Source organism: Bacillus rossius, chromosome 5 (genome assembly GCF_032445375.1).
Source record: "Bacillus rossius redtenbacheri isolate Brsri chromosome 5, Brsri_v3, whole genome shotgun sequence".
Lineage (NCBI taxonomy): Eukaryota > Metazoa > Arthropoda > Insecta > Phasmatodea > Bacillidae > Bacillus > Bacillus rossius.
The window spans coordinates 44,555,948-44,571,781 of NC_086333.1; the positions used below are offsets into that span (position 1 = coordinate 44,555,948).

Genomic DNA, 15,834 nt, shown 5'->3' on the forward strand with positions numbered 1-15,834 from the left:
ATAAAACCAAATATATAATTTCTATGCCAAAATTTCTGGTCAGCCTATCGAACATGAACTTAAATTTCATGTAGACTATGTAATGAAATACGTGTTATCTGCGAAAAATCTAATGTACACGATATGAAATACTTAGGTACAGTGTTCGACACTTATTTAAAATGGGACAAACATATTTTTTATCATACAAACAAAATTCGAAAAATTGTTTATAAATTCGTTGAACGAAGATCTATATTATTTAGGTTGCTGTCGAGCTGCTTTAATACTGGAGCCTTTACGCATGGAAACCTTTAGCTTAAATTGAGGAGTTGAAGCATTCACAAGCTGTTCCACAAAAGTCAAACCGGCGTCACCTTTACATGTCTTCAAGTGTATTATCAATTTATCGCTGCGAGTAAACTTCGTCCGACATTCATCACAACATATCATTGTGCGAGATGGATTTTTCGCACAATTACTCTTCTCATGACGACGCATATCGGAGCTCGTTGAGAACATCGTGTTGCAATGCTGGCACTGATGCTTCAATGGAGATGTTGGCTCCATACAGGATTCTGTGGAACTCGAGGTAGGTTCCAAATCCATATCATCTGCAGATTTTATTGTAGTTAAACAAGAGAGAGCCCCAAAGTGATGTTCACTCTTCAGAGTCTGAATGGCAACTGAGCTAATAATTTCAGACACATCTCAATATACAACCACTTCGAGGTTTATTAACCACCCCTCCCCCACTATGACACTCAGCTTACATATGGCCTGTCTTCTGCCTCCACATTATTCAATTGTCCTACGATTCTAAAATATTTCATAGTAAAAATTCTGAAATTATCAGATGATGTATTTCCATAAAATAACCAATATAACCACTAAATGAACCATTATACAGCAACCACTTTCAAAACTAAAGTTCATACAACTAATCTATAATATCACTATTCATTAATAAAATGCCTAATATTCTATTAAATAATACAGTAACACTCAAAGGACAATAAATTTAAACATTTTATCTACTGCTTTATAAATCTATTTACATTTCTCATTTATTTAATATATCCCAGCCACCATTTGTTAATGGGACCATAAAGTATTAAAAAGCTATCCTCACATACAGATTGCCTACCTCATCTTAAGCCAGTAATAATGTGAAGTATTGCGCGCCGTATTGTTCCTATAGTTACCATTAAAACGTAACTGAACCTACATAACAAAGATAAATTCAAGTCAAAATACAGAGTTAAGAGAAATTAATAAATTCTTTAGTTCATAAACATTACATATATAAGAAAAATGAATTATAAAGTAAATTTAATGTATAAATAAGTACCTCCTCTCTAACCAATATTCCTACTCAGCCAATATTTAACATTATCAATCGTCATCCATCATCATACTACTTAAGAAATTATATAATTCCATAAATAGTAACCAAAAGCAAACATTAACCACATCATAGTAAATATATATATGAGACCCACTTGCGATCCAACATGAACGTCAATTGAAAGACACTTAGATTCAACCTACAACCTATTACATAATTTCAGCTTATTAAATATCTCAGCCACCATGCCATTTGCTTGCATGCGCTTTAAATTAAACTTTCGTTTGTACGTATATGATCTTTTAATCTTTTAGTGATACAATGAGAATTTTGATTTAATATTTTTATTTTATTTTAACATACATCGTATTTGTTTCACACCTTTATTACTTTAAATATCCTTTTATTTGAGGGTTAATTTTCATCTAACTACAACTAAAATGTATGTCCAAATAACTAAATACAAGACTCAAGTAATTAATTCTATATACAACACACAACAACATTAAATCAACCGATGAACTAACTGCTTACTCGAATACCACTTACAGACATAACCAGTCGTCGTTTCACGTCTTGATATACGAATATGAGAACATCCTGACATAAACCACAGGAAAAATCCATATACCATTTCCAATATGAAAAGCCAACTAACATATTTCTTGTACAAAGTCCGATCTGACATACCAGCTAAGTCATTACATATGAATACAAAGAGGGAACGTAGCATACATAAATAACACCAAGCTTTATTCTAACACATATGACAACTACAAAATAAATTGTAAGAGGCATATATCCAATCTAAATTACTTTATGAGCGCCTATCCAAAATCTCGATTATAAACAAAATATTTACCGTACAAGACCAAAAGAACTACAACGACCACACATACTGATGTATTCAATGCAAACTAATCAAAAGTCACGGATCCTTCGAACTATAAGACTTATGGCTATCGCAGTAGTATAAGTTGGCCTGTCCGAGTACTGGAGTTGGAGTGTGGAGGCGGAGACACTGTCCACCATCTTGAATTGTGACGACACAACGGCCATTTTTTGGGTCAAATTCCTCAAAAATACTCAAAAAAAGTCTCGAAATGACTCAAAATTCCTCAAAATTTTCCTATTTCGAGAGAAAAATTTCCCTTTTAGGAGGCTACGAGATTAAGAGGTTACAAGACTACAAGACTACGAGGTAACAGGCCTATGAGACTACGAGTCTACGAAGCTCCAACTAGTTACAATACTACGAGGCTACGAAGCTACCAGACTATGAGGCTACATAGCAACAAGCTACGAGACTATAGGGCTACAAGATTCTTGGTTACGAAGCTACAAGTCTATGAGACTACAAGGCTGCAAGGCTACGAGGCAACTTGGCAACAAAGCTACGAGACTACGGGACTACAGGACTACCAGACTATAAGACTACGAGGCCAAGAGGATACAAGTCTACAAGGCTACAACTGGCTACATAAAATAGCTCCACTCAGCAGCGAGAGTTAATTTATCTCATGCAAATAACTTGTTGCAAGAAGTCCCGATTCTTGCAACAGATGGTACCTCATGCTGTGTTGTACAGGCAGTCGCTGTTTTATGTAGGATGCGGGATGCTCACTCACGATTGCAAGAGGAGGGCTTCGCTAGACACCAAGGAGACGGAAGTTCATCTTTTATTTCACCTGATAAAAAAATTGTCAGTGCTGATTTAGTAACAGAAATTCACTAATTAAATGTAACTCTAAATAAAATTGCAGGTCTCATTTCTAAAACAAATTTTCATGCAGAGATTAATTTCTCATAAATAATCAGAAACCCTCGGAGAACATCAGCAGAAGTCTCGCCAGGAATAATTTGGGCATAGTTTGTGTCTTTTTGGCAAATTTTGAAGGTCAAGGTAATCCAAGATCGCCGCCGTGACGTCAGAATCCACGTTGGCCGACTCTATCCTCCATCCTAAGCCAGAATTCAGGGCTCGGACCGGCCAATATATACTACTCACATCCGGAGTAATGGAAGCAATATCCTCTTCAATTCTGTGTTTCAACTCTGGCAAATTATTAGTTAGCGGCGGAACGTAGACACGATCTTTTATAAATCCCCAAAGGAAAAACTCGCATGGCGTTATGTCAGGTGAACATATAGGCCAGCGAATAGAGCTCTGACGTCTCGACCATTACGACCAATCCAACGGTCAGAAACTTGGAAGTTCAACTACCTTCGTACAAAGAGATTACAATGGGGAGGGGCTCCATCCTTTTGACAAATAAAGTTTAGGTACTAATAGGGGAAATAGCCTCTCTATCCCGCTGCAAGCGAGAAAACAACAAAGCAGTTTTCGCGCATGCGCTTATCTAAAACTTTTTAAGTTACACTTTAATTGTGACCTTGAACCAATACTATTACATCTTATAACTGGGACATTATATTATGGTCATACTGTATATAGCATGTTTCTGGGGACACAAATACAATAAAACTTCAAATGGAGATTGTGCTTGTATAGAGGATTGGTGCGACGACAATGACAGATTTTTTTTTTTGCACATAAATCATTAAGCTGTCCAGTATTAGTCTCTAGTGTATTTGCTAGCACCAAAATTCCACATATCCTTCAGTCACCGTTGTTATTTCAGCATTGTTTATAAACAAATTCATGTGGTAGCCAGTGATGCTTTGCATATGAGAGTGGGGAAATGGATACCACTAGTACTACGTTTGATAACAGTAAAATTTGAAACAAGTTACTGACACATACTATATGTCTGTTTTATGTGTTGATGTAATACATTATGTTGGACATAAGCCATTGCTAGTTTACCCTGTGTGTCACAGAGAAAACCTGAAGAGCGGACAAACCAAAGATGACAACGAAACACACAATCAGAAAAAACAAGACAAAATCAGCAGATATCAAATGTTAAATGCACAAATTTTGAACTACACAGTGACAGGGAACCTAAATATATATATATATATATATATATATATATATATAAAGATATATATATTCTAATTACTTCCGAGGAATTCTCTGTGCTGTCTTTCGTTTAACTTCTTACATCGGCTGATGTTTGTGAAATTTTTTTAGTCCGTTCTTGAGGTTTATCTATGACATGCAGTGTAAACCAGCAACGACGTATCTAAAAAAAAAAGTTTTAAATCTTGAGTGCACATTCTGGCAACGCCGCCTTGGACTGGCCCGGAAGAGCGAACAGCGCAGGTGGCGAGTGGAGCGGAGCCACCGCCGCTAATTATCCGGCGACGCGCTGAGAATGTATCATTCCGCCGCTCGTAACGAGCAGCCATAGGTGACTACGAAAAAAAATATGATTTTTGGTTGTGTGGCCGCCACGCGCGTTAGCTTCCTTTTCGATGACTGTGTGTCCTTTTTATCGAATGTGTCACCACTCCTGGGCGTAGCACTTTTCGTTATGCTCTATGAGTAATCGGCTCGATTTACCCTATCAGCTGTAAAGAAGTTTCACTTGAATAAAAAATAGCATGTGCGTCGGCCCAAACAAAAATATGTGTATGTGCACTGTTGAGGTATTAGTCAACAAAGTGAATGTTATGAAGTTAAAAGTCACTTTGGTTATCAAAATGAGCCATAGAATCAAAAAGGCCAATGCTTGAAGTTTTTTTCTTAATAGCTTGAAAGGAACTCTCTGGAAATAATCGTAAAAATTTCATCATTAAGTGAGATGAAGAGATGTTAACAGCACATCTTCAAGGAATTAGCGTTTAATACATGATTAATTTAAAAAAAATGTTTTTTTATCCGGTGGCAGGGGGTCATTGTCAGGTTGACTTCAATTATTACCGTGGTGAAAAATTTGCAAACACCCACTCTCTAACTTGTTGCCTCCGTGATTTGCACCGAGTGGACTGAGCGAGCTGGTGCAGTGGTAAGACGCTGGCGCCGTGGTAAGACGCTGGTGCAGTGGTAAGACACTGGCGCCGTGGTAAGACGCTGGCGCAGTGGTAAGACGCTGGCGCCGTGATAAGACGCTGGTGCAGTGGTAAGACCCTGGTGCCGTGGTAAGACGCTGGCGCAGTGGTAAGACGATGGCGCCGTGGTAAGACGCTGGTGCAGTGGTAAGACGCTGGTGCAGTGGTAAGACGCTGGTGCAGTGGTAAGACGCTGGCGCCGTGGTAAGACGCTGGTGCCGTGGTAAGACGCTGGTGCAGTGGTAAGACGCTGGCGCCGTGGTAAGACGCTGGTGCAGTGGTAAGACGCTGGTGCAGTGGTAAGACGCTGGCGCCGTGGTAAGACGCTGGTGCAGTGGTAAGACGCTGGTGCAGTGGTAAGACGCTGGCGCCGTGGTAAGACGCTGGTGCAGTGGTAAGACGCTGGCGCCGTGGTAAGACGCTGGCGCAGTGGTAAGACGCTGGCGCCGTGGTAAGACGCTGGCGCAGTGGTAAGACGCTGGCGCCGTGGTAAGACGCTGGTGCAGTGGTAAGACGCTGGCGTCGTGGTAAGACGCTGGTGCAGTGGTAAGACGCTGGTGCAGTGGTAAGACGCTGGCGCCGTGGTAAGACGCTGGTGCAGTGGTAAGACGCTGGTGCAGTGGTAAGACGCTGGCGCCGTGGTAAGACGCTGGCGCCGTGGTAAGACGCTGGTGCAGTGGTAAGACGCTGGCGCCGTGGTAAGACGCTGGTGCAGTGGTAAGACGCTGGCGCCGTGGTAAGACGCTGGTGCAGTGGTAAGACGCTGGTGCAGTGGTAAGACGCTGGCGCCGTGGTAAGACGCTGGTGCAGTGGTAAGATGCTGGCGCCGTGGTAAGACGCTGGCGCAGTGGTAAGACGCTGGCGCCGTGGTAAGACGCTGGTGCAGTGGTAAGACGCTGGCGCCGTGGTAAGACGCTGGTGCAGTGGTAAGACGCTGGCGCCGTGGTAAGACGCTGGTGCAGTGGTAAGACGCTGGTGCAGTGGTAAGACGCTGGCGCCGTGGTAAGACGCTGGTGCAGTGGTAAGACGCTGGCGCCGTGGTAAGACGCTGGCGCCGTGGTAAGACGCTGGTGCAGTGGTAAGACGCTGGCGCCGTGGTAAGACGCTGGTGCAGTGGTAAGACGCTGGCGCCGTGGTAAGACGCTGGTGCAGTGGTAAGACGCTGGCGCCGTGGTAAGACGCTGGTGCAGTGGTAAGACGCTGGCGCCGTGGTAAGACGCTGGTGCAGTGGTAAGACGCTGGTGCAGTGGTAAGACGCTGGCGCCGTGGTAAGACGCTGGTGCAGTGGTAAGACGCTGGCGCCGTGGTAAGACGCTGGTGCAGTGGTAAGACGCTGGCGCCGTGGTAAGACGCTGGTGCAGTGGTAAGACGCTGGCGCCGTGGTAAGACGCTGGTGCAGTGGTAAGACACTGCGCTCGCGCTCGGGAGGACCCGCGCCATCCCGCGCTGTGATGGTAAAACACGGCAGGCATGCACGTGGGAGGAATAAGAGTGTTTCACATGTGGACTTGACAAGTTTTCATTTAGATGTGTAACATCTTTGCTCTCAGTATACAGCATTTGGCAGGAGCAATTTCGTGAATGGAACGGAAGTCGCATGGAACGGAAATGTGTAACCGCGGTGGTACCGTTTGTGGAGGATGGCACTAACAAAAGTTCACAAAGCCAAGTGAAAACTTATAGTATTTAACTGTTTAATGAATTTTAACAAGATGGGCAGTATTTTAACAGAATTCCGTGCCGAGAATCTTGTCCAAAGCTGGGGTTTGGTATTTTTTAAAAGTCTTTTTAGTTTTAATCGGAGCCGTTACATTATACAGTTTAAACTTTCGCTCTGAAAATGGAGTGTTTCGATAGTCGACGTAGCTACTCCAGCAGAGAATTATAGCGGCGGGTACGGAAACTACGTGTGATTCACGTATAGAAATGTAGTTTAAAATACAGAATGCGTATATTTATCACGCTCGGCATTATTTTAAAGAATTATATGTTCAATTTCGTGGTCGAGTTTCGTATTATAAATGTAATTGCCAAATAAGAACACATACATTTTCTCTTTACCGAGATTAGATGTTACAAATCTCAGGAGAGTACTCAAAGACTTGTTCACAATTATTATTTTTTTTGTTCCGAGATGATTCTTCTGTTTTCATATTCAAAGAAAGGGATCTCCGTACCCATAAATGTGTACAAAGATAACTGTAAATGAACGAATATCCAGTTTTCTTCGAAAATTTTAAGCCGTGTATTTTTTTGTACTTAAAACATTTCAACAATCACGTATGTCTTTTTTAAGTAACAAACTTACTCTTATATTAGTATATAAATTATTATTATTGACACTTACACTACATTATAAATCGTACGTGCATAAAAAATCGACCACGATCGTTCACGGATCCGAAAGATGGAAGCGAGTGAAACCCGACATATCCCTGGCCCACGGGAGTACACAAGTGTTGTTTCCAGCTGTTGTTTACCAGTCGCCAGAGCGTATTCCCGGAACTCGGCATTCCAGCGTGATATCGCATCCCAGAGGCTGGCTCATCGTTGGACACAGCGGGCACGAGTATCATCTGCCATAGCCACGTCACGTGCCGACCAGAAGGTCGCGACGCGACAGCAAAACGGGGACGCACCACAACGCCGAAATACCACAACGCCGAAATACCACAACGCCGAAATACCACAACGCCGAAATACCACAACGCCGAAATACCACAACGCCGAACGTACAATAAAGCCGAATGCCAAATTGACTACAACGCCGACAGCTAGAAAACTGGTGTACCACAACGCCGAAATACATCAACCCCGAAAAATGTCATTACAGGACTGCCACAAAGGTTAGGTTAGGTAAGGTTAGCACACAAATTCATTCAGTTGTTTTTCATTTTGCTCCTGTGCCCCACCCCCCTCCCCAAAGGAACATTTTTCGGCGTTACTGTATTTCGGCGTTGTGGTACACAGCAGTTTTCTAGCTGTCGGCGTTGCGGTAAATTTGGCATTCGGCGTTATTGTACGTTCGGCGTTGTGGTAACTACCCCAGCAAAACGCCTCAATATTGTGAGCATTGAGATTTTACCCGCGCGACAAATAAAATTAAACGATTATGTGTAGGTTGTTAGTTGTAAAGATTTCCCGGTGGATCCAGCCCCCACCTTGCTTTCTGGAACTAAGAAGCTTCTCACTGAGGGGGGTCGCTTGTGCTTGCAAAAATCGCGACTGTGAAAAGGGGTTGATAAACATAAACGTAAAAACTACGTTTTATTGAAAACTTTCTTTATACTTTAAAGTATTCTGCTTATTGCGTGCATATAGAACAACATATGGGCAGTGTACCACATACAGACACCCTATCCAGAGACGACTTGTGTCCGTTGATAACAAGTTCAATTCACAAAAATAAATTGTACATGGTAATGTTTTATGCTTCACTGTTTATAGTTACTGATTAATTGCTAATTCACGTATTTCTCTGCTCACTTTACCTAGTAAACATAACGTATGTGATTTTTTATTTATTTTTCAAAATAAGGGAAGCATGCAACATACGCACGCAGCCTATTAGGGACGTAACTAGACTAGTTTCCCCCTTTTTTCCCCTTTTTTTTTTTCAACCAACCAAACCAAAACCTTTCTCGATAATAAATTATATACCACCACATATTAATTCCACAATTGATTGAACGTAAATTTATTTGCAGTCATTTAATCTTCAATACATCGCAAGTTGAATAGTACGCGGAAAATACCGGTTTTTAAATATTTGACAATACACATTTCAATACATGTAATTCGATTCATCTGCCTTCCAACGTTTTATTTTTGTGTTCATACACTACGATGTTCAAGTAAATATCTATAATAAAAAATTAATTTTCCCGTTTAGCCTCCTCCCCCCCCCCCCCCCCTAAATGCGGCACACGGGAAACCCCATCTGCCCCCCTCTGGTTACGTCTCTGCAGACTATTCAGATATGACCTTCTGGCAGTCGATTCTGTTGGCTAACGGCGGAATTACCATAGTCCGTCTCTCTTTTGTCCGTCAACACGCTGCATCTAGACAAGCGATTTACCCCTGTCTTCATCCGTCCGTCAGAACTTTTCCCAAATAAGTGCTGCCAACAATCCATGTTTTTCTCTTGGAGATTTATAAATATGTTTATTTTTTTTCCTTTTTATGTCGTGTTTATGTATGCATTTTATTAGCATTTCCTCGAAAAAAATTCAGAGTTGTAATTAAATTGTCAGAACACGAGATTTAAGAACAGTAGTGTTATTATGCAAAACTTCTGAACGACTGATACAAACACCACATACATGTATTGGTAACAATTAACTGCCGCGGCCAGAACCATGGATACAATCCATCCGTCCGCCCGTCAGAAGTTAGAGCTTGCCAAGCATACCGACGGACGGACGGAGGCGATTGCCTATTGTAATTCCGCCTTGACCTGGCGAATCCTGCAACTTTTAGGCTCTTGGTCACACCAAGACACGACCGTTTCCTTAAAAAATTAAGTCGAAAGCTATGTTCCGTGGATTGTCGAGCCGTGGACACAAGGAGTGCCTGACACGTTCAATGCCCCGCCTCGCCACAGGTTCTGGGTTCGACTGACGAGCGAGCCACGGTCGGGCGTGCCGTTTTTTGAATTAAAAGTTTAATGCCGTCTGAGTGAGCTCACCTCTTCTTGATTGCCGAATGTTACTAAGTGGGGAGGAGATAAAGGATAAGCGCCCTAAGATATTTAATTAATTTCATCCGTGTGATTACAAAACCCACATCCCTCTTTCCAACACCCGTTGATTACTTCGAAAGGACTGCCGATAGGAAGACTGTCTTGGTATTTTTGATTTACGACAAACGGTCATCCCCATCCAAAACCAGATCCCATAGTTAAGTGTCATTTAAACTGTCTTGAAGTTGAAGGTTCTCAAAGAAGACAATATAGTCTACGTATCCTCCTGCCATTGTTGGTCTGTTAACATGTCCGTACACGACTGCTCTGTCACCGGGGAAGTATCCATGGGGAGACCTGTCGGATACGGGCACCTTGGATTTTTCCGTCTTTTGCTATAATTATAAATTTGAACTATTCATGCCAATTTTTGGCATGTCAAGGCATAAATTATGGCTCTAGCTAGCTTCTATACCTTGTTGTAACCACACATTCACTAACAGGCTCTAGTCTGTAAGCACCGCGAGGAAATAACATTACTTCACGTGTGCGACTACAACAGTTTTGATAATCACACCAGTTCACAAGTGTTTACTTAAACAAGTAGCCAAAGCTAAGTCCTATTCTGTGCAACACCAAAAAAATTTAGCACTCAAGTTTGATTGCAAGTAGTATTGAAGTGGCAGGAATTTTGTTTACAAGTAGTCTATATTTAATGCTGGTTGTCACACGTTTTAGTGTATGTACCTATGTATTTCATATAAACTTAACATGTGTTTCATGTTAGTGTATTTAATAAAATTTAATGGGTGTATGCATATAACGAAATTATCAAACAATTGGTCTAACAACAAAATATTAAAATAATTAAATAAAAACCATAATATAAAATGTTCATTTTCAGTTGTCTTTACTCAAGTAACATCATTAATTAAATTTTATGCTTAAACGTTGTACCACTAAAAGTACTATTTCATTGTGGCATCAGTTTTCTTTAAAAATTCAATCATGACGAGAACTTATTCATAAAAAATTATATAGGGGTTACCATGTAATCCTACCTACGGCCCTGATGAAACACGGCTTGACAGTAATCTTGGCAAATAAGCCGAACAGTTTTGGGACCACTAATATTTTACTGAGTCTTAGTTATTTATTTATGGTACAACAAAATATAGTATGTGTGAAAAAAAATTAGGGGAAGAAGTTGTCAGGGCAACCACCCTTCTCCATACAGTTCGCAAAACATTTCGGGTCCCATCTAAACGCCCACAATAATACAGTCCTCATGGTCGAAACAAAGATAATTTGTAGTTCGGAAGAGAATATGTCTGCAGGTCTGCGGTCCTGTTATTCGAGGATTGCTGAAGTTATTTGACAGCTTACTTCACCTTATAAGGAACAGTATACGTTGCACCCAAACTTAGTCTTTAAATTCATTTCATTCAGCGTTTCAACAATCTTTTTTACTGCAATTTTATCCATGACGTTTAGAGTTTTTTTTTCGTAAAGGAAAAAACGGGAGATAAGCAGTGGAGAATATAATTCAAATTGGCTCAATGTAATTTAAAACTTTGTCACAAAATCGATGCTACCAGTTAACACTGGGGAAATAAATAATTTAAAATGACAAGTAGCTAATTTGATTTTGAACAAGAGTATCGTTACCGTGAGCTTCTACGAACTACCTTCTTATGACATGAGAAAGCATTAGTTGTGAATTGTAAGCATTTAACTCGTATTATTACAAGCCATCTTTTGCAGCATTATAAAACATTGCCTGCTCTTGCAAATATTACAAACTAGGGGTGGGTTAAACAGTTAACTTCCAGTTCCTGAATGGTAACTTGATGCAGTGATTTTTCGCGAAACAATCTGTTCTCTTACTAGATACAATGGCCGTTTGCCAGGCATTTTAGAGCTTGTTTGCTTCTGTGCAGAATTGCTGTGATTCGTGCGCTGACCGTGGGTACGCGACTGAAAGAAACTAAACCAATCACGAAACACAGACGACGCTAAAGTGTTTAAACACACAGATGTCTCGAAATATTTTCGTGAAAAATCACTGGCCTTAATGATAACATGATACTGAAACAATACAAAAACCTTTGTAGAAATCAGAATTTTCTTTGTATATTCCCCGTGAATATGCTGTAGAATATAAATTATTTTTTCTTGTACTTTTAAAAAATATTTCTTGGTAACTGTAAAAAAAAAAGAATTAATGTAAATTTACATGTTTTTTTTACTATGTAACGACAGGAACAGCCAATGTACAGCTTGACCATACCAACCTGACAGTGGAATGAATCTCCATGTCTCTGGTATGCCCCTGTTCCAGTCATTGCCTGGAGGTTCTGATATAAGCTTGGCTGGACCAAGCGATAGTCCTTGTTTAAATTGATCACTGCTTCTCTCCACTCGCTACACACAACTAGTGAATATCATAGATTTTATCTGTCTTAAACATAATAGTACTAGGTATTCTTCTGACGCTGCTGTTCTGTCAGCTGTGTTTGTAAACAGATTCATGTGGTAGTCAAATGTTCGCAAACAATCACCTGATGCTTTACAAGTGACAGAAAGCTGGCGCCACTTGACACAATTTAGACTTCTAATTATAGTTTGACTATCTCAAAACTTAAAGTCAACTTATAACTGCACCAAAAAAATCAAGTGAATGTTGGCAAGATAGAACCATTTGCATCCCTACTAGTACCATTATAAGTGCAAAAATGTGTTTGCCTGTTTGTCCTTTCACGAAGCAATGAAGGAACGCATATAAATTATTATTTTTTGTATATAGTTTATAGGTCGAAGAGTGACATAGACTACATATAATTATGAAATTCCATCTCAAAGGGATTGAAAAAGGAGTAAATTCAGATTTATAATAGAAAATAATAGTACATAGGCTATAGACACACAAACAGTGAAATTGTGTCATTTATCTATGCCCGCCACACGGTCATAGAGTAAGGTCTGGCAACTTCCTATCCTTATCCTTGGCGAAGCTCATCTGCTTAGTGAAGCTCGTGGCTGCTAGCGAACTTAATGAGCTAATAACCGTTTAGTTTAGAACTTCGTCAATAGGACGCGTTGCCTTGAATTTGTAACACGCTATAGTTTGGTGCGTCCGTCACGTCTTGCCTAGTGATTACCTGCCTTCCCACAAAATGAATCTGAAGATTGGAGTCCCGGTTTTGTTGATGCGTAGCCTTGATTACCGAGATTGTGCAATCAACGGGACTTTAAAATCCAAACTTCCCGTTTTTCTTGTGTATTTCTTACAGACATGAAACTCGGTCGTGATGTTCCTTATATTACTATGTGTTTAGCCCGGGTAAAGCCGGGTACTTCAAATAGTTAATTATAAAATGTTCAACTTTTCGAAAAAATTCACATAATAGAATTGGTAATGTAATTTTAGACCATTTTTTTAAGTGGAATAATGGTGCTGCTGAGTTCCTACTTTATATTTCCAGTAATTGTTTTCTGTGCTTATTTTAATTATTTCTGTAAACAAATAGTAAACAACATTTTAGAAAGTAATACCTATTTTGATTTCAATCAGTACTATTTGAATTAAATCAATAATCTTTTCATGTCTTGACCCGCAGGAAATTCTATGGTAGCAATCCCCGCACATTCATCTAAATGTTTATGAGAATCTTTTGCAGCCACGAGCAGCAGCTCTGGACGAACTGGACCAAGCGACAATGCACTCTCTCGAATACATACTTAGCATAACAACTTACTGCAGGAATTTGAGTGTCTGTGTGTGTGACACTTAATACTATCTCGTATTATCTCATAATGGCAACGAATGAATTACATTCAGCAGGTGATTGCCAATGATTATTTTTAATTTGCATGTAAAAAAGTTTTCTGTTTAGGTTTTATCTTTGAACCTACTTTATCATAAATTATATTGTGTGATCCTCATATTTTTTACCGTGTAATATGATAGATAACATTTTTTTTTTTTTTTTTTTTAACGTGGCTCAGATCAGTTGCCTATGCTGACAACACAGTCTACGACGCGTGTGTCGCGAACTGATTGTATCATCATAGCTATGACGTGGTAAAGTGCAATAAATTGCATAGCGCCTTTACTTCGCCACTAATAAACACGATAGATAAGTAAATAAATTACTCATTGTGTCCTGTGAAAACCCACAAAATAATTACCTGAATGTTCCCAGACTTCTCCAGGTCTTTTATGATTTTTAGTTGAAAAAAAAGGCGTAATATTTCCATAGGAAATAACTGCTATACATCTTTGCGCTCTATTAACCTGCTCAGAAATAGTTGGTACACCAACATTGCAACAAGGGCTAAATCCGAAATACAATCTGCAGGAATGATACAGTTTAATGGATTAGCAATTCTGAATTGGCCTTCGACCAACAATTTTATTTAAATTCCCCGAAGTAACATATTTTTCCCTGACTAGTCTCTGATTTTTTCCAGAACTTCAAAATACCCTGTCAATTCCAGGTTTTCCCAATGTTTCATACGTTTGCTGGACAAGCTCATTACTTAAAACAAATGAGATTAAAAATAATGAAAAATAATGAAGTGGTGGCAAGGCAGGTGGACTTGTATTGGCGGTGGATCGAGGTCTCGGATCTGAATGAGGTGATGGATGAAGAGAGTTGCGAGAGGAATGCGATCGCCTGGAACGGCATTCCGATCCGCTCGGCAGTCCGCTGACTGAATGGAGGCAAGGCGCGACCAGCTACGGCCACCGGCATCTCTGGTATCTGGTATGCGTGACCTTGAGCCTCGGTAGTTGTCGGTTCAAGGTCATGCATCGGGATGCGCCCTTCTGGGTTCCCCCCCCCCCCACTACCCCTTTTTCCCGAACGGAGATCACTGACCCCTACCGCCTCCCCCAGCTCCTCCCGTGCTCTTCCATCCCAACCATCTTCTGCTCCCTGACATCACAACCATCGCACACGCGCGCGCGCGCACGCACTTGCCGGAGTTCTCTCCTCCTCCACAATCCCTCCTCCTCTTCTTCCCCTCCCGACCCCCTGGTGCGTCGCGTGTCGACGTAACTATTTCCAGGGCTCCTCCGCTCGTCCGCCTGCACAATGGCCAAAAATACGCCGCTCATTGCGCCCAATTACCGCGGCGGCGGCGGCGGCATCTGTTACAAGCGCGGCTCGGAATGCCGGTGGACGTTCACACGCTCCTGTCCGGCCCGATGTTCCCGGCCACCGGCGCGATGTTCCCTGCTACCGTCCGACGTCTTCAACCACAGGCTCGATAGATGTTCATGGCCGCTGTACCGATGTTCCTGACCGGGAAGCCTACAACTCACGTAGTTTCGGTTCCCTGCAAGAATTTCCGAAGATTTCAGAAGTTTTGCGTTTTGGTATAAAAACGCCACTTCAGCCGCTAAATCAGAAGTTTCCAATGAAAACAAGCATGTTGTGACTGACCTAACATAACCTAACCCTTCGATTTTTTTTTAATTTCAATTTTTGAGAGAAATCCGAAGTTGCACGAACGTGGTAGGGTACCGAAACTGCGTGAGTTGTAGGCTACCGGTTCCTGACCACCGGCCCGATGTTACCGGCAACCATCCCGATTTTCCCGGAAACTGCCCCAATGTTCCCGGCATGCACGAAAACATGTAGGATTCCTGGGTAGGAGGGAGGGATATGACTTTTGTCATTCCTATTTCACAGTTACGAATATGCAAGCGCAAGTGGGCCCCCCTCAGAGAGGGGCTGTTTGAGTCTAGGAGAGGGGCCCCATCTGGCCCTCCCGGGATCTACGCCCATGGCTCCAGGGGACGGTAGAATTTATTTTACGTGTAGTTGCGGTAAGGAGACAAGGAATTTATAAGCTGTAAGCA

General features: G+C 41.3%; 1 protein-coding gene across 1 annotated transcript; it reads right to left on the minus strand.

The window, feature by feature from the left end:
• Positions 1-3,634: 3,634 nt before the first annotated feature.
• On the minus strand, positions 3,635-15,559 carry LOC134532249 (zinc finger protein 271-like). The gene is made up of 5 exons (XM_063368671.1): positions 15,522-15,559; positions 15,162-15,222; positions 14,947-15,057; positions 5,184-6,693; positions 3,635-3,642 (listed from the first exon to the last, which is right to left on the minus strand). The coding sequence occupies exons 1-5, from the start codon at positions 15,557-15,559 to the stop codon at positions 3,635-3,637; spliced, it is 1,728 nt and encodes a 575-aa protein (XP_063224741.1).
• Between the last annotated feature and the right edge of the window lie 275 nt (positions 15,560-15,834).